We start from the raw sequence: 23,196 nt of genomic DNA on the forward strand, positions 1-23,196 counted from the left end.
TAGGTGCATTGGGTCAGTACGTACGCCGTAACCTGCATACAACCCACCTCAAACGTATTTTCTTAACAATCAGGTCTAGGTCTTTTTATCACCATGGTCTCAAAACAGTCACCAAACATATTTTCAAGAACTAATGCAAATTATGACATTTTCAGTGTGTGTGTGTGTGTGTGTGTGTTTTAGTTTAAAGCAAACTCGACTTCAGCAGCCGGAATACTACAAAAAAATCTTCGTTGACTAGTCATATTGCAAGTTTCAAATAGTATTAATCGAAGTAGGTATTATTTCAAAGCCCACCTAGTTAGGCTACTATTTTGTCTCATAGAACTTCACAACAAATCGTCAAATTGTCTGCCGAATTGCTATAAAGGATATTAATTGTTTCTAATTTCTAGTTTACACCATAAAGGTATGAACGAATAATAATTATAATCACGGGTAGGGGTAGTAGCACCAGCAATAAGTTAAATCCCCTGTTTACGTGAATTGGAGTACCGGCTTCTGGGATTTGAGACGATGAGGACTTTCTTTAAAGTGTGTATGTTGGTCAAATGCATGTACTGTAGTAGGTGAATGTGGTTCTAGAATGGTCCCTAGGCCTCAGGTGAGCATGGGGCTCCAGGTGTTGGTCGTTGTGGTCCGGGGTTTGGGGTATCCGGGTCGGTTGGCTGTGGGTCGTCCAGAAAGATGAGGTTGTCTATGGATTTGAGCGTTTGGATGCTGCCGTTGTTGGTTTCCATGGCAGCAGTAGGTACCATGGAACACTCGTATGCCTGGTTGTGTCTGGGTAAGGACCCCGCCTCGTCAGCCACAACAACGGCATCACCTGACAAAAACATAGATTGCTTTTCATTTCCGGACCAAAGCGTAATATCTACAATTATTTTTTAATTCATTCACAATCAGTAAAATCATGAACTGTCCCCCCCCCCCCCCCCCCCCCCCCATTACTTGATGAATTGTTTCTAGTAGAACTGTAGTATAAAAGCAATATCATACGAGAGGGACGGCTGTTATACTGTTTATCAGCATGACTGTTATTCGGTCAGGAACGATACCACAGGCAGAGAAATGGCAAATAAAAGTCATTTTTTAAATCTTTTTAAAAGTAAGCTATGCCAATTCCCCCCATGTTTCACAGTCCTTCTCACCATCAATCCCTACTGTTGGTCTGGGGCGGATGTAAACAAACACATGTCTCATCAAATACACATGGAGTCGCCCCCCCCTATCCCTCCCAGTTCCACTCCTTGCTGAACAGGCACACCAAGCAACTTGTAGGATTCTTCACTAATGCAGTGACAGAGAAGTTGCGTTCGGTTGTGTTTGTAAAAGTGCCTTGCCAAGTCCGAGGCACTAGCTGTGGAGGAATAACCACAATCTCCACGGTGGTGGTAGGTGCTTTACCTCTGTACCACCTGGACACCCCTAAATAAAAGTGTTTAGTGGGGGTGGAGGTGTGTGTCTGTCATGTACCTGTTTCTGAGGAACACGATGGGCACACTGCTCTCCTGGGACAACCCATGGCATGAACAACCTTCCCCTGCCCTCCGTGTTCCAACACCACGTAGAACTGGAGGGAAAACCAACAGGTGGACAGGTCTCAGCCTACGACTCCAAGTTTCGAGTCCAACATTTCAATGCCAGGGCTACAGTGGTAAAACGGAGAATATTATTGATGAATGAATTGATGTTAGCTTACCCTGGGCGTGTCTGTCACACTGTCATCTGTCGTACTTAACTCACTAATGTTGTCCACTGATGGATGCTTCTTCTGGAAACATGTTCTAGTTCTGGATAGATGAGATGGATAGATAATATACAGATACATAGAGAAACATCATTATTTAAACTTTTGTATTGGAATTGCCTTCCGAAGACAATACAGTCATAACACCCGTCTCGTGCTGCCTTCTCTCTGAAACTGAAAAACTAATCTCTTCACCCTTCATCAACATCTGAATCACATCCCATCTCCAACGTCATTCTGAACCGGGCAGATCCCAGTGGCCAACAGAGGACTGTGATTATACTGGGCCGCTTCCAGTGGGGTGAGCTTTTATGTTCTCTCAGGGGTTGGTGGTTAAAGTTAATATAGAGCTGCGGGGACCTAAAGCTGAGGGAGCATAACACTGAGGAACATGGACAGTGGTCCACAGAGGACTGTGACTATACTGGGCAGCTCCCAGTGGGACCCATTCACAGTATGAGTTGTAATAATTGTTAAGTGCCTTATAGCCATGTATATACTGTATCTGATCTCTTTAATCGTCTACTGGACCTGAGGAGATGGATTTTATTTAGTGCAATGTCGTGTCTGTCTGACTGACTGACTGATGTGCATGCATGGTATGATATGGTATGGCTTTGTATTTGTGGGGAGGGACAGATGAACATAAGACAGTGTTTTATTTTTTCTTCTTTTTTTCGTCTTCTGAATGAAACCCAAACCGTGCAGTGCAAACACCCCACTAGCAGTGAAGTGCGAAAGGCAATTTAATGCGGCGGTATTGGCAGAGGCCATGTCGCGTTTCCACAGGGGTCATACCTCACCGGCTCCATTTTGTGGCCGAGAAATGACCTATTTTTATGTGTAATTGCTGTAGAACAAGGTAAACCAAGCATGTAATTGAAAGCGTACCACTTCCACAGAGGGAAGCTGAGAGCACAACCCAGGAGAGAGAGAGAGGGAACAGGAGAGGACGGGAGAGTGGAGAGCAGAGGGGAGGAGTGTGGGAGGTTGCTTTGTGAGTCAAAGTAGTGTAGAATAGCGACAGCCTTGTCCCTAAGCCTCCAAAACAATCGTAAAACAAATCAACCCACTTAGACTCAGATCAGGTGGAAATGGAGGCGAGGAGAAGGGTGGGTGAGGTTAGGGTGTTAGTTTCCCTATGCTCTCTCTCACTCTGTGGAGGACCAGGGTCGCATGTCGCCATTCGTTCCACGTGTGAGCACTTCTCAGACTCTCTGCCGTGCCCAGACCCTCGCATTACATGGATCACACCCCTGTGGGTTTGATAGACACCCCTCAACGTATTGGCTGTGAGAGAGGTTAATCTGTCCCGGTCTTATGATTCCAGCGTCCACAACATTTATAGAAAACATTAGTTCTTTCTTCCTCTCTTTCTCCCTTCCTCCCTTCCTTCTGTCCTCCCTCCCTCTTTCTCCCATGTTCTTCCTTTCCTCCTCACTTTTCTGTCTTGTCCCTTTTGCCATTGTCCCTTTGGTTTCCCTCTCCTATTCTCTCTCACCCGTAACAGTAGGCGGCAATGCCAGCGATGGAGAGCAGGGCAATGACCAGCATGGAGGCTGCGATGGCCACATTCCTCCTCTTCTCCTCCTGGGCCTGTTGGAGGTCCCACCACTCTAGGTCACTGAACTGACACCTCTCACCCATGTAGCCTGACATACAGCTAGGATGACACACACACACACACACACACACACACACACACACACACACACACACACACACACACACACACACACACACACACACATACACACACACACACAGTCTCACACACACACACACAGTCTCACACACACACACACACACACACACACACACACACAGTCTCACACACACACACACACACACACACACAGTCTCACACACACACACACACACACACACACACACACACACACACAGTCACACACACACAGTCTCACACAGTCACAGTCACACACACACACATACACACACATACACACACACACACACACACACACACACACACACACACACACACACACACACACACACACACACACACACACACACACACACACACACACACACACACACACACACAGTCAGTCACACACATAGATCAATAGTGACATCTAGTGGCGATAATCTGTAACAACTACTGTACATGTACATGTTCAGTACATCTGTTGCTTCTGAATATTCAGGACACAAACATGCACATAAGAAATTATGGGACATTTTATGGCAGCATATTATGATCTGTAAATAATTACAGGTCATAAGAAATCTAGGCTCGTGTCTGACAAATTCTAATATTGTTTTTTAATTGGCTTTGTCAAATGCTCATGCAATTGTAAAGGCAGTCATTATTCCAAAACTACAGTAAATGAAACAAAAACATTTGTACTGAACAACAACCCAAACATTAACTGTCCAGATGTGTACTTCATTGTATGGCAGAGTCACGCAGCAAAAATAGACAAACAACTAGCTCACAACACATCGCGATGTGACACTCATGTGAGCTCAGGGTGTTTGTCTTTGGGCGGGGAGCTTACTTGCAGGCGTAGGATTCCATTTCAGGGAAGTAGAAGCAGACCCCCTGGTAGAGGCAGTAGGAGTCATGGGTGGAGGGACAGCTTTGTGGTGCGTTACTGTTCTGAGTGGTGACATCGGCGGGACGTCTGGTCGTCCTTGGAATCCTGCTCTCTGCCTCTGTAGAGACGGGACACAGTACGGGTTAATTTGGTTCCCTTTAGTTCATGCACTCTCAACATAACATTTTTATTGCGTAGTTTGGGGCGTATGCAAGTGTAACTTACTCCCCCAACCCCCCACTTAAGGGCTAATGCCTTGCTCTACTACCCAATGAGCTACATCATGTCATTATGTGTTTACATACTGTACAGTTGCCACATGTATTCCAGTAATATTACAGTTCCTCTCTGGTACAGGTTGTTCGATAGGGATTTTCCAACGGCAATATGGATTCTGATATTTTGTATACAGGTTTAAAGTGGTTGAACTGATTTTAATGCTATATTAACACATTTTGCTGGGAAGCCCCAACAAAGGTGTTGATTGCTGCGGCTCTCCCAGTCTAGTGGGAGAGTTGTGCTACTGTACATTGTTAGTAGTAGTATTGTACATCTGACACACCTTGACAGATGTGTCCATCGCCGTGGTAACCAGGCTGACAGGTACAGCGGTAAGTCCCTGGTGTATTTTGACACGTTGCGTTTTGGTCACATTGATGTGTTCCTAGTTTACACTCATCAATATCTGCAAGAGGAATGGAGAGCAGAGCAAGATGAACAGGTGATCATAGACCTGAATGAAAATATACTATATACTATACTAAATCGGCCTCTGTGTCGAACAAAGACAACATATTTAATATTCTTTCAATTTTTTTGTTGTGACTGTTTGGGTGCTAAACAGCTGGTTGAGAAAGGTTGCAGTAAAGTGTTGTCTCACCAGCACAATGGTGTCTTTCGCCAGTGAAACCAGTCTGACACTGGCAGCGATATCCTCCTCCTGTATTGATGCACTCTGAGCCCTGAGTGCTGCACAGAGAGAGGCCGAACACACATTCATCCACATCTGAAACACAACAATACATTAGAGGGAGTCAGTACATGTGAATCTTCTGCTATCTCACAATTTGATATGATTCCAATTCTTGGGGTCTCACAATTTCAATAAAAAATAAATTGACCATTTTGTTTTCATCTGGACTTTTCCAACAGCTCGAACTAACTAGGGTCGCTTGTAAAAAATATTAGCTTTGACGGAATCTTATATTAGGTCAGGTGTAGTTGTATTTGATGCAGAAACACAACATAATTTTGAGTAACATTAACCGGTGTCAAGAAGCATCAGCTGAACAGTGACACACATCTCAGCTGTGCTGTGCTGAAGTGACTGGAGTTAGTTTAATTTCCCCCCTCAAGCCATTGAATATGACTGAAGACATGACAATGTTTACTGTGATTATGGTAAGCTTTCATTTCATATCACACACACCATAGATAGAGTAAGAACTCCTGTAACGTTCACCAGCAGAAAAGAAAAAAGATTGGTCTGGGATCAGATTCCACCTGATTCCAATTCTCCATCTCAGCTTTCCTACTATTTGTCTCCTACACTATTTCCTTCTGCTTTGCTGTCTCTCTGCACTGTATTAACTCTGCGTTCCTTCTATTTTTCACTGTATTCACTCTGCCTTCCTTCTATTTTTCTCTGCTACCTGCCCCCCCACCCTAAGTTTTCCTACTGTTTGTCTCTCCTACAGTACACTGTAACCATAGCTTTCCTACCCTTTGTTTCTCCTACACTATGTCGTGCTCAGCTTTTCTATTATCCCTTTCCCACTCATATTTCCTGTCTCTCCAACACTGTCGCTCTGAGCTTTTCTACCATCTCACACTCTCTCCTACACTGTCCCTCTGAGCTTTCCTATTATGTCTCTCCTACACTGTGTCCCTCTCCGGCTCAAAGAAACATGGCTGCTAACAGATGTGCACTGACTGTTGTAAAGATCGGACCGATGCCTTTTACATTACATGATGGTTGTGTAATCCCCAGGCCACCAAGCTGACCCTACAGAGTGTGACACTGACCCACGCACAGCTTTCCATCTCCTATGAAGCCCTTAAGACAGCGACAGGTGGGGCTGTTTCCTGTCTCCTGCTGACACTGGGCGTTCGCACCACAACGCAGTGAGTAGCACTCGTCCTGGTCTGAAACGCAAGATGTTCAAATTCAGATTTTCACATTTCACACTTATGGTCCTGGTCTAAAATGCAACAACACGTTCAAATTCAGAATTTCACATTCACATTTCACACTTTTTTTCCCCCTCCACACTGTTTTTAGTTACTAGATCAGTAACATTACAATCAACCAATAGTAAGGAGTACAATAGTCAGATCTAGATCAGTAACATTACAATCAATACTAAGTGATGTAGTAGTACAAGGATTCCAAAATGAAGAGAATAACTACATTTAATCAAGAACTAAATTAAATTCAAATAGCAGTAATTCTGTCTGGCCTGTTTTTTGTTTTGTTTTTTTGTGACATGGCTGTAGCTGCTCACCAGAAACCATCTTCTCAGTGGGCTCGCTGCCTTCATCAGAGTTTACAGCCTCTTCTTCTGAGGGCCCAGGTATGACCAAGGGTGTGCTCTCATCGTTGAGTGTTTTGTTTTGGATGGAAATGGGGTCAGCCGATTCACTGTCTCCAGATTCTAAATAAAATACATTACAGTTTGTGGCCATGACTCAATTTAACATTTTAAATGTAACAGAAATATCCAGAGCTTTGATATGTCACCTGTTGTTTCATTGGATGCCCTGTCGACAGGCAAGCAGCCTTTCCCGTCTTCTGATTGGATGTAGTGTGACAGACAGGAGCATTGGGCCAATCCCAGCCTGTTCTCACACATGTGGGTACAGCCTCCATTCTGGTGGAAACAAACGTCTCCCCCTAGAGGTAAGCATGGAACATGACACATGGATGCTCAGTCATTAGTATTTGTAATAGTTTTATTGCACAATGAGATAAACCTGGGGGATTAGCTGTTATATCTGTAATATAAAAAATAACCCAAACAATGTGGGTTGTGTTTTGATAACAGACAGAAGGAGGAGTGACCTGTCCTGTCTTCCGTACCCGGTTTTGCGAGAGGATGCACCACTACGATGGACGCCGGCGTGACCTTGTCGCCATGGAAGCGTTCCAGTTTCTTCCCAGTTCGTTTGTGGATGCTCCTCAGGTGTCTTCCCTCCCAGTCGGACACCCACAGCCTGTCCTCAAACACCGCCAGGTCAAATGGTTGCCCTGGGACCAATCAGGAGGAAAGCAACTGAAAATGCTGCTACATGAGGACCTGCCTCACCTGTCCTCTTTACTGAAACAGTCCACCAGGTGAGTCCAGGGAGGTGAATGGTTATTAACCACAGGAGAAGCAACGTTTCAGTCAGTGATGACCTTCCTCGGAAAGGTCATCACTGACCAAAACGTTGCTTCAATCCTGTACCGTGCAAGTTGGGCAGCGTCTGTGCCATTCCTTTATTGCTACGCACCTGCTTTTAAGATGTTTTTTATCCAGGTGTGAGAACGTTTTTAACAGTTGTGATATCCTGGCTGTAGAAAGCAATACATTAAGCTTAAGGGAAAGTGCAGACTCTGAGGATCTACCACAACTATAAACACGTTAGAGGCTCCTTACTGTTTTTACATTATTAACTATGAACTGGCAAACCCTATGTTAAAATTGGCTTACGGCAGGGGCAGCTGCCGAGCAGACTTTGCAGCTCATGTCTCTCTTCCCATGCATTTGTATCAACATTTTACAAGCAAGAAAGTGTCCATAAATATTGTCATTCACATATCAATCATATTGATATGTGATCATATTATATCATATAACACAAACGTCAGCGAAAAACCAGCAAAACAAAATGTTATTTATCTGCCAGTACCAGATTATCCCATCTAGACCTGGAACCCCTCTTTTTGTAACATTAGCTGTTGCTATCGGCCTCATGTCTAAAGGGGTTATGGCCATCCATAGATGAGTGGGCATAAAGGCTGCCTGCAGGGAATCAGAGGATCGCTATTCGGCCCTCGGCTTGATCAATCTATGTATCAAAGTGTCCCTGTGTGCACTTAACCCCTTACAACTCCCCCTGTGTGGTCATCTGAGCAGCCATCTGCTGGTCGAATGCACCCACCCTTAAATATTCATCATTCCCTGAAATGCACATACTGTATGTGTGTGCGCGCATGTACTTGTACGTGTGTTTGTGTGCACGCCACACCAGCCTCACCTACTTGGTTCTCGGTCAGGACCCGTCTGTCTGCCCCGTCCAGGCTGGAGGTCTCCACCACCCCCCTCCTCCTGTCGCACCAGAACAGTCTGTCCTCCGTGTAGTCGATGGTCAGACCGCTCGGCGTCAGGAGGTTGCTGCTAGCAATGACCCGGCGCTCCTTCCCTTCCAAAGACGACCGCTCCACCGCAGGCCTTATGCCCTGGTCCGTCCAGAACAACTTCCTCAAAAAGCAAAGATGAAGGAAAATGTACTGTTAAATGTACAGTTCAGTAAATCATAAAGTTATTCGATTCAAAACAGGAAGTGCTTCTGCAGCGTGTCTTACTCTGCCTGAGGATGAACTGCGATTCCTCTTGGTTTGTCCAGACCTTCACTAATGATGGTTTCTCTGTTCAGTCCGTCTAACGTACTGTAGTCCACGGCAGACCGGCTGTAGGATAGATGATTATGAGTGAACCATTTTAAACCTGGCGTTCCTATTTTGGGCATGCCACTATAGGCAAAATTCTTCCCAAATAGTGGATCTACAAGGTCACATGTGGGCTTGTATATTGTCTATTTTTGTTGTGCGACTCCCGACCCATACTACAAAATACTACAAAACAGGGCTCAAGTGGTTATATAGGTGAATTTGATGAATGGATGGACATCTTTTTTTCAAACACCTCAATGAATCGCTCTTGTGAGAATGTAAAATGTATGTAAAATGTATATATATATATGTACGTATATGTCGTTAACAAGCCAAGCAGTAGAACTTTGTTTATCTAATTTAAACAAATATACATAATGAATTTATATCTGTATATATTCCAAGCACTCCAATTAATATGCAGTGGTCTTTGTTAGTGATGTGACAATCACCTGATATCGGTCCAGTACATCTTACGGTTGACCCAGTCGATGGCCAGACCCTCTGGAGAACCCAGACCCTCAGAGACCACAACTTCCCTGATCCCACCACTCACATCAAACCGCTCAATGGTCTTCAGGACTGTACTGGCAAAGTACACCTGGAAATTCAAAACAAACACACCAAACAGGCCTTATAGTGAAGCTAATCATAATTATGTTTTAATTAGGGTAATGGTTAACTGTAATTAGGGTAGCTGTCAGAGCTACAGCCATAATAATATTTTTTATTGTCCTCAAAGGGATATTGTCTTCACAGTTACAAAATTGTAATGCAGCACATGAAATAACCATTTATGTCCAGTAGGTGGCAGTCGTTCAAAGGCCAAATACTGAACTACATTATGTTATGTAGTTCCATTTGGGCCATGGTTCTTAACTCCTGATGACCCAAAATACTGCTAGTTTCAATCCTAGTCAAAACAGGAACTAATTTATATTCCGGACACCAGGTGAATGCCATTAGCTAGCTGATCAAATAGAAAACTAGCAGTAGTAGTTCTTCTTACGTTATGTTGCACTGGGTCATAATCCAGAGCTATGATGCTTCCTCTGGGTTCCTCCAGTAGAGTTTGATCACTGCCATCCAGGTCAACTCTTCTGATGTTCTGCAGGTTGGCTACCAGCAGATAGGGAGGAGGTCCTACACAATAGGAATATATACTGTATGTAAGGAGGGTGCTAGCAAGTTAATTGTCACAGAAATGATTTTGCATGTTATCCATGTTCTGTTCTTGCTTACTGTAAATCGCTCTGGATTTTGAGCGTCTGCTAAATGCCTAAGTTGTAAAGTGTTATCGAATACACTGTATTCGATAACAATTATACAATTATTACACATAGACACATACTTTATTCAATACAGTATGTGTCTATGTGTGCCTGTTTGTATTGGCCAACACCAGGGATTATCTTTTATGGCCCCACCAGAACTGACAGTTGGGTGGGCACACAAACACACTACTCAAGTTATGGTTCAAGAAAGCACTTGTACAGTAGCTAATACACGTACATGTACATCGCTATCTATAATAAGAGCCTGTGTGTGTCAATATGACTCACCAGTGGCTGTGCAGTGTTTCCCATCCTGGCTGAGCAGGTATCCAGGCAGACAGCTGCACTCCCACACTCCTGGACTCACAATATCACACAGCTGACTACAGCCCCCCCTGTCTGGAGAATAACATCCTGCAACAGACAAACCACGTGATTCACGTGTGCGCACGCACACACACACACACACACACACACACACACACACACACACACACACACACACACACACACACACACACACACACACACACACACACACACACACACACACACACACACACACACACACACACACACACACACACACACACAAGCTTCTGTTTAAGATTAACCCACTTCAGTTGGTCACACTGAGTCAGTGTCAACCTGTGGCTGTTTACTCTCTCACTCACTCACTCATTACAGTGTTATGGGTCGTTAAGAGTTTGACACCATTAATGCCGCTACTGACTCATCATAGCTTCTATACAGCATCATTCTTACCATGTTGACTAAAGGCAATAGTTTTCAAATACTACTCTACTATAACTACTCTAAACGCTTTTACTATATTTGAGTATTTTAGTTTTTGAGTTCATTTATGAGCAATCTAAGTAACGTTACAGAAGGAAGAGACGCCGTTGATGTCATGGTACGCCATGACACTTTCATGGGAGTCAATTTCAGGCAAACCTCGTACCATAAGTTCCATGAATACATGGCAGTGAATGGAGCCGACTGGACCGACTGGACCGTTGTGAACAAACATTATTCCTGAACAATTGCGACCTTTGTCATATAATCGGTACCGGAATATAAAAGAAAAGTTGTTTTCTAATCACTTGCTTTTCGATGTGCACAGCATATCATTTTATTTGAGGATCAATACTAAGGTATTGTGAGATTTGGCTGCCAGACAGAAAACGGTGGATAGTCTCGTGATAATTGGTACACTCAAACGTACTTTGTGCTCTTTAGATATCTCTATAAAATTATGCATTGAAAAGCAACACAGCAGACAATACTATCGTGTTATATGTCTTTTGTTATTTTCCAGAAGGGATTACTTTACAAACGTCATTCAGAAATAGTGTTTGTTCATGAGCTGGTCACCGGGCTCTCAATGACTCCAATGCATTCCACCCAACTTCCGGGTGTAGTTTGGCTCCCATGGTGCGACAAATCTGCCGTCTGGAATTGCATGATAGCGAAAATTACGTTGGTGTCATTACCTTATTTTTCATATGCCTTGGAGCAGTCTGGGAAGTGGGAACCCATCGGCAAAAGACAAAAAGGAACTGACTGTCCCAGCATTGTAAACGTAGCTTGTACTCTACGTACCCGTACAGGTCCGTCCGTCCTCCTGCAGCCTGGACCCTTCTGGACACACGCAGACAGGACCCTGGTCTGTAGACAGACATCCATGACCACACTGGGTCATGTTAGCTTCACATGGTAGGATCTCTGTGGATGGATGGATGGAGCACATCACTTTTCACGCTATAAACACCACTATGACCTGAACGTTACAACATTTGTGAACATTGTGACATGTTTGTGACATTTGTGAACTGTTTGTAGCCAGTGCCCTGGGAAACACCACAAGCTATCCGAGAAACGGCTGCAAAGTAGCCAAGTGGGTCGCCTATAAAAAGGTATATACTGACCTTAAGCTAGTGGTGTAAAGGGTGTCAACGGATTTGTAATAGAATGTTGAAACCATGTTACTGTTTTTTTTTTTTTTATCCGTTTTTTTTAAATAGTTTTCTATTTTGTTTCTCAGTGCTGTAAAGCTCTGCCATATTGAACATAGTAGAATATTGTCGTAGAATATTTCCCAGGTTATGTTTGGACCAGGTACTGTAGTAACTTCAAACAAAGCCAGATGGTCAGACAGAAAGCTTCTTAAACTGTCCTCCAGTTCAATCCCTTTATGAAATGGCCTATAATCCCCAACAAATAGGTGAAAGTGTGATGACAATACAGTCAAAGACAGAGACAGAATTGTGGAAATTTGTTGGAGATTAGGATTTCTCCCACTGATGGAACACCCTGACCCTTGGCAAGCAGAAAAGCCAATTTTGTCATCTTTTAAATCACACAAATCTGTTCAGGAAAGTCCCCCCTTCCCCTAGATCACCTAATTTGACTTTACTGTGTTGTGTGTGTGTTTTTATCTGTTTATTTGTTATCTGCACTGAGAGTTTACTAAATTGTGTTTTATTGCTTGTCCGAACTAACTTTCTTGCTTTATATTTGAACCCGGAAACTTTTCCGATTAAGCCAATAGAGCGTCGCAGTCCTGCCCCCTACCATGGACCAGGAAATGATTCTCCGTTCATTTTCCTCATAGACATTTCAGAAAGTATTTATTTAAAGACGTTTACGCCGTGGACAAAGCCAACTCGAGTCGTGACAAATCATGACAACAAACACACTTTTTTGGGCCGAACAAATAATTAGAAAGAAGAAGAAAACGGCAGGTTACAACACTTTTTTTGTTGTTTTTCTTCTTTGTAATTATTTGTTTGGTCCAAAATATTGTTTGTGTTGTCATGAGTTGTCACGACTCGAGTTGGCTTTGTCCGCGGCGTAACCGTCTTTAAATAAATACTTTAAGAAATGTCTATGGGAAAAATGCATTGGGATTAATTTCTTGGTCCATGGTAGGGGGCGGGACTGCGACGCTCTATAGAGCCTGCCAGCTTGCTCAGGGGGATCAGGTCAAAATCTGTGTCCGATCCTGTGTCTAGGTGAGACATGACCTTTGACACGATCTAAATGTCTCAATAGGGGGAGGGCATAGTGACTTAGGATTTTGGCTTATTTGGGCGCCATCTTTCTGCCTACATGTAGGCTAGTAGGATGCTAGGCTACTTGGCTGTCAGTCTGTAGTTCGTAAGTTTGCTTGTCAGTGATGCTGGTGTGTATTCTGTCACTGCAGTACACCATCTTCCATCTCTCTACTATCTTTGACATGTCACAACTCTTCTACTCTATGGCTCTGGATCGACGGTGGTATTATTATTATTCGCGGAAATGTTTGGGTGTTCTGATCTGATAGCCGCCTCCCCTCCCCTCTCGTCAAAACAGTTCTCAATGTTTACATCTTACTTGACGAGAAGACATGTGGACATATCCTTACGGAACCAGGGAGAGGGGGAAAAACACCACGAGAGTGACGAGTGGTCAGTCAAACATGTGTTCTCTCCGCAGTAAATAAATAATATGTCTGTATGCGATCTGACCATTATTATTTTGATTACACTGTCATGCTCGTTTGAGGACAGGTAGAGAGCAGAGCATACATGTGTTTGGGAATGTTGCTGAAGGTTATGATATTTTGTCAGCTGACAGTGACTCCCAAATCAAAGAAACCATACAGCGTGTATTTAATTATTTGATATTGCCGATAGTCAATGCAGTGCAAGGCTACAATGGAAGCATAATTCTGACTTGTCCATTCCATAAAAACGGACAGGGCAGAACAATTACTGTTGTGGATCAAGGTTATGTTATTTTGTCATCTGACACCCAAACCATAAAGTGTTTTTTTAATTTTATATCTACAATGGTATATGTCTCCACAGTGAGGCTGGAAAATATAGCCTAGCAGCCTACTACTACCTACTAGCCTAAAAAATGACAACCAGAATAACCCATTCTGAGTGAAACTCAGAATGGGTTATTAACACAGCAGGGAGTGTGTGTGTGTGTGTGTGTGTGTGTGTGTGTGTGTGTGTGTGTGTGTGTGTGTGTGTGTGTGTGTGTGTGTGTGTGTGTGTGTGTGTGTGTGTGTGTGTGTGTGTGTGTGTGTGTGTGTGTGTGTGTGTGTGTGTGTGTGTGTGTGTCATTTCATCTATGCAAGACCAATAAAACATTTCTGACTTTACTTAAGGAATGTAATTACCTTTATTTAACGACAACCTTTTGTGTCTTATAATCACACTATAATGCATCAACTGTGGAAGCATAGAAAGTGTTGCCATTGTCATCTTGGGCCTATTGTCTCGGCAACACCTATCGTATCTTTCCCTCTGCAGACCAGATTACCGACCACGGGCTTGCTGACTAAATAAATCCCTATTACACACGTCACCTGCTCATGTAATCCTATTGTCCCTGTGGACTGGACCTTTCCTGTGTGTGTGTGTGTGTGTGTGTGGGGAGTTCTCCCCAACAATGGCTGTTAGATTAGAAAGTGAGAAATTGCAGTGTGTTTAACCTGGGATTCTGTCTCGATGTATATGTTATGATACGGTAGTTGTTTAAATCCACACAGTCACAGTGTTTACATTACAGCTACAGCTCTATAAAGGTAAAGTGCTCTTTCTGCCTCCACGCTACGTACGTCAGTCTGTGTAGTATGCTTGTGGCAGATGACAGACTGGCATATGCTTTCCAACAGAGAAGCAATGTGTTGTAGACGCAGACAAAAGAGCAGCAGTATGAATCACAACAGACATCCCATACAGAATATACATCAACTTAATTGGTGGATATAGGAGGTGTAGGGCTGCGATATACCAATATTATAGGCTATTGATTTGATTTGTTGAGACAATAAAATAATAATCTTATAAATAAATAAATTCTTAGTTGCAGCCCTACACATACTGAGGTAAAGGGTAACTACATATCAAATTGAAACGGCATAATCCAACATAGCTTAGTTCTTTTTTATATATCTGCTGTCGGGCAGAAACCACCTCCAAAATGTAATTTTTTCAGGAAATAAAAAAAAACAAAAAAAACATCCAGCTCAAGTTAGGAGTTAGGTTAGGAGATTTTGTCCAAAGTGCTTTTCATTGGTTCAATATTTAATACACAGACGTAAAAGGTGTTCAATAGCACTAATGTATGGGGAGGGGAAGAAAAAGAAAAATGGAGTTATATGGACAATATATTTTGTGCTGCATACCTTGGCAGGTTTTCCTGTCCGGAAGCAGAGCGTATCCCTGGGGACAGGTACACACGTAGGACCCTGGGAGATTCTCACAGCCCAGAGAACAGCCGTGGTTCCACAGCGCACACTCATTTATATCTATGGAACACGTGTCATGTTTCAGCATACCGCTATACAAAACAAATACAATAGGTTGTATCCACACAATCTGCTATATTAATAAATACCACAACCACGTTTCCTATCATGCCTATTCTCGGGCCGAACATTCAGCGAAAATAGAAGATCTACAAGCTCGTAGCTTGAGCTTGTACATCTGATATTTTTGCAGATGAGATTTGGTGTAGGCGTAGAGTTGTGTGGTTGAAATAATGAGTTGGTATTAAGTAGCTACTTACCTTCACAGTAATTTCCCTGCTTATTGAGGGCAAAGCCTTCACTGCATTGACAGACCCCCTGTTCCAGTGGCCCCGAGCAGACATCCACACAGTCCTCAGTCCTCTCATCACAACCTGCATGGACACATTATCAGTGCTACCTGGTTATGGGCAATACTACTTCAAATCAATATCCCGATTGTTTGAACGATTAATGAACGATATTTGAAATGAAAAGAAAAAGGTGAAATAGCATATTTACAAGGTCCCAACACGTTGTGAGCTAGCTAAATCAGTGGGACGGTCCTATATTTACAAAGGCGTGCAATTTCCCCAGAATTGCACCTTTCCTGTATTACTTGCCCAGAATACCAAATGACTCGCCTAAAATAACCTAAGTAAATTATGCTTAAACGGTTAAACCTAACCTTATTCCTAACCTTAACCTCAGTAAAACTATGCCTAAACCTAACCCTATACCTAAACTTAACCCCAGTAAAACTATGCCTAACCCTAAACTTATTTCTAACCTTATTCTCAGTAAAACAAAATAAAGAATATAAGAACAGTCGGACCGAGCGGTCGGCGTGAGGTCGTCGGAAAAATTGAGGGGCGAGATGGTTTAGGGGCGACCGACCGTACCTGACCGTACCTGATACCCTTGCCCAATGGACAAGTGCCTCTGACACCAGACTGATTACACCTCAAAATACATACATACCGTAAATAATATGATCTATTAGATCGCATTACCCACACTGTACATCATTTGGTCTTCATATATTCGAACGGGTAAGGACTTGTAAGTAAGAAAGTAAGAAATAAATAAAAAAATGTGCTGACCTCATCACATTTGTGCTGACCTCATCACATTTGTCTTGAAGTCTATGGCTGATTTTAGCCCAAGGAGTGTTTTTTGTGCAAAACTAATGCTTGGAATGGATTCAGAATCATGAAAACCCCCTAGTTTGACATGTCAAATGCTACTTAAAGCGTAAGGAAAGTTTGAAATTTTTGCCTGCCATAGGTTGTTAATGGTAGGGTCACAAGAAACCCCTATAAAGAAATTGCTCAATACTGACAGCCGGTCAGCAAGTGGATTCATGAATGTATGTATATAGACAATATTTTAGGACAATAAAAAAGACTATATACCAAATTTCCCACTTTAAACAAAAGAAGCCTGTCGGGTGCCGGACTACCATTGTAGCAGTGAACAATTAAGAGCTTATGTTTTCTACTGCCACTGGAAAAACAAATCTGCTCTAAACTGACTATTCTATGACAGGGTGAGGGTCGGATTCAAGCCAGGATACTGATTCAGGAGGATACTGATTCATCAGCATACCGTATGGTCTGTGCGTGCATTCAATGCCTGAACCACCATGCACCCCTCCTGTGTACAGTTTGAAAAATAATTGTTGCAGGTTAGAATGTATCACCTAAAAATACAATTGGGCTTTTTTGTTTGTATTATCCTTTTGTATAACTTTTGACTGTAGGCCTACTACTTGTACTGTTAATAATCTTGTTAATAAAGTATTCAATGAATCAGGATAAATTCATGAAGGACAGCCTTCTACCGTGGTTAGTACTGTAGAGTTCTGATAAGACTGTAACCTGGAAGTGTTGGCTGGGGGTCGTCTTCTATTGGCTGGTTGAAGGGATGCATCACTTTGAGGTCAACAGGGGGTTTGTTCATCCGCTTTGTGTTGATGTTCACTGGCTCTCCTCCATTGTACTTATTGACTCGTCTTATGGCACGTGATGTAATATCAGTATAATACACATAGTCCAGGAAGACTGACAGCCCCAAAGACTGAGATCTATGATAAGATGAGATAAGATGAGATACTATTAGGGTCCCAAAGGGAAATATGTGTTGTTACAGAAGCTAATATATACTAATTCTAATATAAATAATTTTATTTTTCATACTGTAAAGACTTAAAAAAAAAAGAAAGATAAATGAAAGAAGTAATGATATTAAAAGAAAAGAAAAGCACAAAAGCAAAAAAGCTATGTAAAAACAATGCTAAATTGTGTGTCTTAAGATTTATTTTAACGGATCACTTCACCCATTTCTCAACCTATCTTCATATAAATGGTCCTTACTGCTTGGCATCTTATAATGATAAGATGCCACTGTTTCTGTCTACTCACAGATTATTATAGTTAATAAGTAGACATATAAGTGAATAGAAGGAGATGTGGGTGGGGTGATTTGCTCACCGAAGTGGCTGATCAATGTGGTTGATCAGATTCCCATCGTAATCACAAGAACCAATGGTGCTTTTTCCATCTGAGCCAAACTGAACCCAGAAGAGCCTCCTGTCTGAGCGGTCGATGGACAGAGCCCTCAGTCCTTCTGGGATTTTTAAGAGCGTTGTCACTGTTGTCTTCCCCGCTGTGTTAGACCTCTGGATGCTGGGGTTCATCCCAGCAGACAACCAGAACACAAACCTGCAACACTGCTTGTATTAGGTAGGGCTTGGCCATAGCCATATGGACAAAACCAAACAGACAGTGGGATAAAGGTGGTGAAACAACTGAATGGCAAGATTCATATTGCTTTCATGCTGTAAAGTTAATTCACGGCATCAAGGCAAGACTTGACATTTTGTTAAACAAAAAAGAAAGCATTAAAATGGCTGGCATCTTGTGGCCTGGTCAATATGTCTCCCTGCTGTGTCTCAGTCTGAATAGAGCTTGTTGGTATGTGAGAGTCAGTCAAGTCGTGTTGCACCTATGTGCCAGCCACGCTGGATGGAGCACCAACATTTCTAGAAACACAGAAACAATATAGCAGGGAAGTTGACACAGAGGAGCTGCATTGTGGACTTTTGTTGTCTTATTTATTTTGAGTTAATTTAGTGTTCTGTATTCCCATTGAGATTAAAAATGGTCTTTTTCAAGAAGTCTCACCAAGACGGAAGCAGTGTAGCATTATGTCTAGTGATGGGAGATTAATCTGCAAACGCATCAGTATCGGCCGATTTTAGTTGTTTTTGGATTAATCGGCATCGGTTCGATTAATCAATCAGACCGATTAATTAATCGGCCCGATTAATAGTTCTGTCTTTACAGATAAACAAGCCCAAAGTAACAGCTTGAACAGATCTACAAGCTCACAATATTAAATATAAAGGTATTTAAGTTAAATCTGACTTGCCTAAGCCTGCAGTGCAGACACCCTGTTACATGTATTTTTCAGAATGGACAAAATTATTGTAATTTTTCATTACAGAATGAGATCATATCGACATCGGTAATATCGGTTATCGGCCATAACAGCAATTCATTATATCGGATGTCGATATCGGCCAAAATGTCTCATCGGCACATCCCTATATATAATTATGTCATGTTTTGTGTAACAGACAGTTAGGTCATCATGACAACTAGGGATGTCCCGATGACGTATTTATTTTTGCTCCCGATCCGATTCTGATCATTTGATTCAGATAACAATTTTTCGCAACAACTGTTACATTAAACTTCTAAGACGTACAGTACCTTTTATGGGGATCAACAGCTATACAACTGGGCTGGGTCAGATGTCTTATAAAAGTCTTCTCATGTGTCCCATCAGTATCCATTCTCTTGATTGTTCCCTTTTCTTCACTGGTCCAATACGTTCGGTTCCAAAGCCAGTCCACTGCAAGGCCTGAGATCCCTTTCTCAGAAGAGTACAGTTTCTGGGAAACATTTTCAAAAAGAAGCAATTGATTAACCATTCACCACTTCCCCATGGATTTGTTCATGACAAATAATTAGGGCTTTAATGATGCAGTAACTGCATCGAAAAATCGATTTTAATTTCAACAACCGAAGTATATTAATATGTAAATAGCAACATATTGTATCGTTTGACTTTGAATCATATCATATGGTTTTGCAATGCAAATAATCGGTATCGAATAATTTTCCAATGCAAATAATCGATTGTATCGATGCTAAGTAATATCGTCCATGTATCTATCGTCAACCATGTATCGTGATGTGTATCGCATTGTTACACTGTTAAAATGTATCGTTACACACCTACAAATCAAATTAATTTCCATCTCTAATAGTAGGATTAACAATATCCTTTTGCAGGGCAGTGGGCAATTATTTATTCCATTAAATGATTATGATGCTTTTCCACTGCATGGTACCAGCTCAACTCCATATGTCTTTTTGGTTTTCTGTTGGGAATAGGTAGCACCTAAACCTGGTCCTGGTTGGTATCACTTTTGTTGAGATTCCAAGCAAAGCTGAGGCACTACCAAAAGATAATGTGAAAACACTGCAGACTATTGATTGGTCTGAGAGAATTTCATCATGATGATGGACTCCTTAATAGTGCTCCCAAATACTGTTAACAACTAGTCATAAATGTGATATTAGTCAATATTGAGCAAATGTATTTTTGTTTTTTATCCCACGATTTTGTAACACATTTTTTCACCCAGTGAAATAATCTAATATTGGGCTCTACACTCCCTCTGCCAACCTGGGGAGAGCAACGGATTGACATCATGCTTCCTTCAATGCATGATGAGTCCAGGCTGCTTCTTTTCACCTGACAGGGGGGAGTTTCCCTGTTTGGACGTAGCGCGTGGAAGGAACACGTTATTCCAACCAGTTCCTTTCCCCTCCATCAGGCGCCCCGGGTGGCCAGGGGGAGGCTCTTTCTGTTATGAGAAATCTTACCAGCATTTTTTTTCCTTTTTTTTGGGAACTCAGAATCTTTCTATGATAGTGAAATTAGCAGATCTACAAGATTTTGTTAGGATGTTTATAATAGAAATGTAAACAAGGAGAGTTTAATCGGTACCATCCAGTGGCATTGGATTGTTCAGGTGTCTTTGGTAAATGTGTGAACACCTGTCTCTGAGTTCCTGTCATCGATGCTTTGTAGATGACCCCAGTGTGTCTGTCAGCCCAGTAGATCATCTCCTCTCTGGAATGGAAGTCCAGCAGAATGGAAGTCCCCACCCCTGCCACCAGTCTCCTCTGGTTCCTCCCATCCAGGTCCATGCGGTGGATGGCTTTACCATGGCCAAAGATCAGGTAAGGCTCTGGATTTTTACAAAAACATTTGTTTTAGGTAGGCGACTTGTTGATGGACTCACACTGGTCGTTGGCTGGGATCAAACCTTTTGTGTGTATACTTTTTTCCAATTAAAATGGGGCAATCTATCTGAGCAAAATTCCAGCATTCTCACCCAATAGCTTAATTAAATCGCTGTCCTTTACAAAGTTTGAATTGTTTGAATTCTGTGCTATTAATCATTTTGTAAGAACAGCTATCATTTTGGGTCATAACTCAGCAAATTGGACCATTGCAATTAAAGCAATAGCCAAGACAGAGCTTTTGAGGTGACCTTGGAGCGCACACTGGTGCAGTGTATTTCTCAGTCCAACAGCTGAGTAAAACCTGGGTTGCTTTTTGTTACCGAGGCAGCATTAAACATCTCAATAGCTGCAGCTTCACACATTGTGTCCTTCTGGGCTAATGGCACGGTTAACTGTGTTGAATCAATAAGTCAATGTCGTTCTCCACACAATCTATTCATGGGTGTAACGGGGTGAAGTTCAAGGCAGCTGCGTCTCTTAGCAACACAAAGGTCCAAGCGCTTTGCAATTTGCATAGTGAAAATCCTCACATGAATGAAGATAGTCAGACCATGGCATGGATTTTATCATCAATATACAACCTTTTTGGATAGAAAACCCATCACTTGGTCAAAAACTTTGCAATTTAATGTATTTGTGGATCATGGCTCTAATATCTTTGCCACTGTTGCAGTACATCTTTAATTTTGTTGTGTGAAACGGTAAACAAAATATTTTATATAGAGTCTTTTAAATTGCATTTAAGGCCCAATATTTCTGCAAATGACACAAATTTCTACAAAAGTCATTTTTGGGATAAACAAGAAGTTTAAGGATACATTTAGGTCTGATAATAATAATAACAATAATAATAATGAATACACTTTTTTATGACATGACATAAATACAGCGCAATTTGTGCAAAAAACTGCAAAAAGCCATGTCCTGTGAATGTTAAAATCATGTACACAAAAAACCAGACAATTTAATGTTGCGGTGCCTGCAAGATTTAGGTTCCCACTGGACCTGTATTCTGTGAAACATGCTGCAACCTTACATTCATATTATCCTATATGCTGTAGTGACCACTCCCTTTAGTCAGGCTGAGCTATGGATTCAAAACAAACATGTGCCTGTCTGAGACTAATAGCTATAGACTAAACACTGTCATGTGTCACCATGGCTACTGGTCACCGATGCTCTGGAATGATGAAAACAATACAACAATGAAGCAGACAAGACAAACAGAACAGGGAGCAGTTTGGGTCGAGACTCCGCTGGTGACCACTCATGACAAGTTCATATATTGTGGTTCACCTTTGATTGACAAGTGAGGAGACACCATCTTGAATACTGTTCATATAAGGTTATTTGGTATGGTGACCACTGATCATCACTGGTACTGCTGATAAATTGGGGACATGTGGTTACTGTGAAATACCCCAAGAAATACAACATGCAGACTAGCCATGCCTCACATACATTAGAAATACCATTGGTATACCAGTGGCTTGGCTGATGTTCAGTATGACTCAATATTCAACGGTTCATATGATATCTTGGGAACGGTTATGCACACATTTTCTGTGCATAATCCTACAAACTGTCCATGTTAATCTCCAAAGGCAAAGTCAACCGCAGACGACACGCAAAATAGAATGATCGAATGATCGACTTCACCTACAGTACATACCTGGTACTATAGTGCAACAAAAAATGTTTGATATGATTTTTAATTTTTAAATCACATAAGCCCTCTGAGGCGCCGCACTGAGAGGAACGATGGCCGTACTGTCGACTCGGTGCAGTCCAAGTTGTATACAAATAGGGTTAGAATCTACTTGGAAATTCTACATAGTACTTGACAATGAAAGTAAATTAGACCAGGTTGATGTTGTTGACAACTTCGTCATCTAGAAATGTATGTATTGTTTATGTATGTATTTATGCACCCGAATATTTTTAACAACCTTTTCTAAATGTGAAATGTATCAATATTGAGCAACTGCATGGCCTATTTCTCCACTAAAATGCTATCAGAACGTATTTTCTGAACACATACTGGGCTCTGTGCCTGTGCTCCAAGTCTGCAGTCTCACCATTCTTGAACTGCCCTAATTAAGCTACTACTGTTGTCCAACTGGGATTTACTTAAACACTTCCTCAACCAGATTCATACTGGGATACCTACTGTAAGCCATTTAAATAGAACAATTAGGAATAAGAATGCCGTGGCTAGATCATTTCAGGATTTCAAATCGAAGCATCACTATCCTATTACCGACCACAATCAAAATATTTTTGGGT

The 23,196-nt window shown here is 42.0% G+C and overlaps 1 protein-coding gene across 1 annotated transcript; it reads right to left on the minus strand.

The window, feature by feature from the left end:
- Positions 1–582: 582 nt before the first annotated feature.
- Positions 583–22,991, minus strand: egf (epidermal growth factor; the record flags this gene model as incomplete). Its single annotated transcript, XM_079497120.1, has 24 exons — positions 583–826; positions 1,477–1,573; positions 1,703–1,793; positions 3,252–3,413; positions 4,276–4,430; positions 4,875–4,999; positions 5,195–5,320; positions 6,340–6,459; positions 6,819–6,968; positions 7,055–7,207; positions 7,394–7,561; positions 8,554–8,777; positions 8,882–8,986; positions 9,421–9,569; positions 9,978–10,111; positions 10,531–10,656; positions 11,845–11,967; positions 15,425–15,547; positions 15,808–15,921; positions 17,407–17,612; positions 18,019–18,249; positions 19,303–19,484; positions 20,659–20,852; positions 22,952–22,991. 24 exons carry the CDS (start codon positions 22,989–22,991, stop codon positions 594–596), a joined length of 3,531 nt encoding a protein of 1,176 aa, XP_079353246.1. The 3' UTR covers positions 583–593.
- Between the last annotated feature and the right edge of the window lie 205 nt (positions 22,992–23,196).

The sequence above is a fragment of the Electrona antarctica genome (genome assembly GCF_951216825.1).
Source record: "Electrona antarctica genome assembly, chromosome: 1".
Taxonomy (NCBI): domain Eukaryota; kingdom Metazoa; phylum Chordata; class Actinopteri; order Myctophiformes; family Myctophidae; genus Electrona; species Electrona antarctica.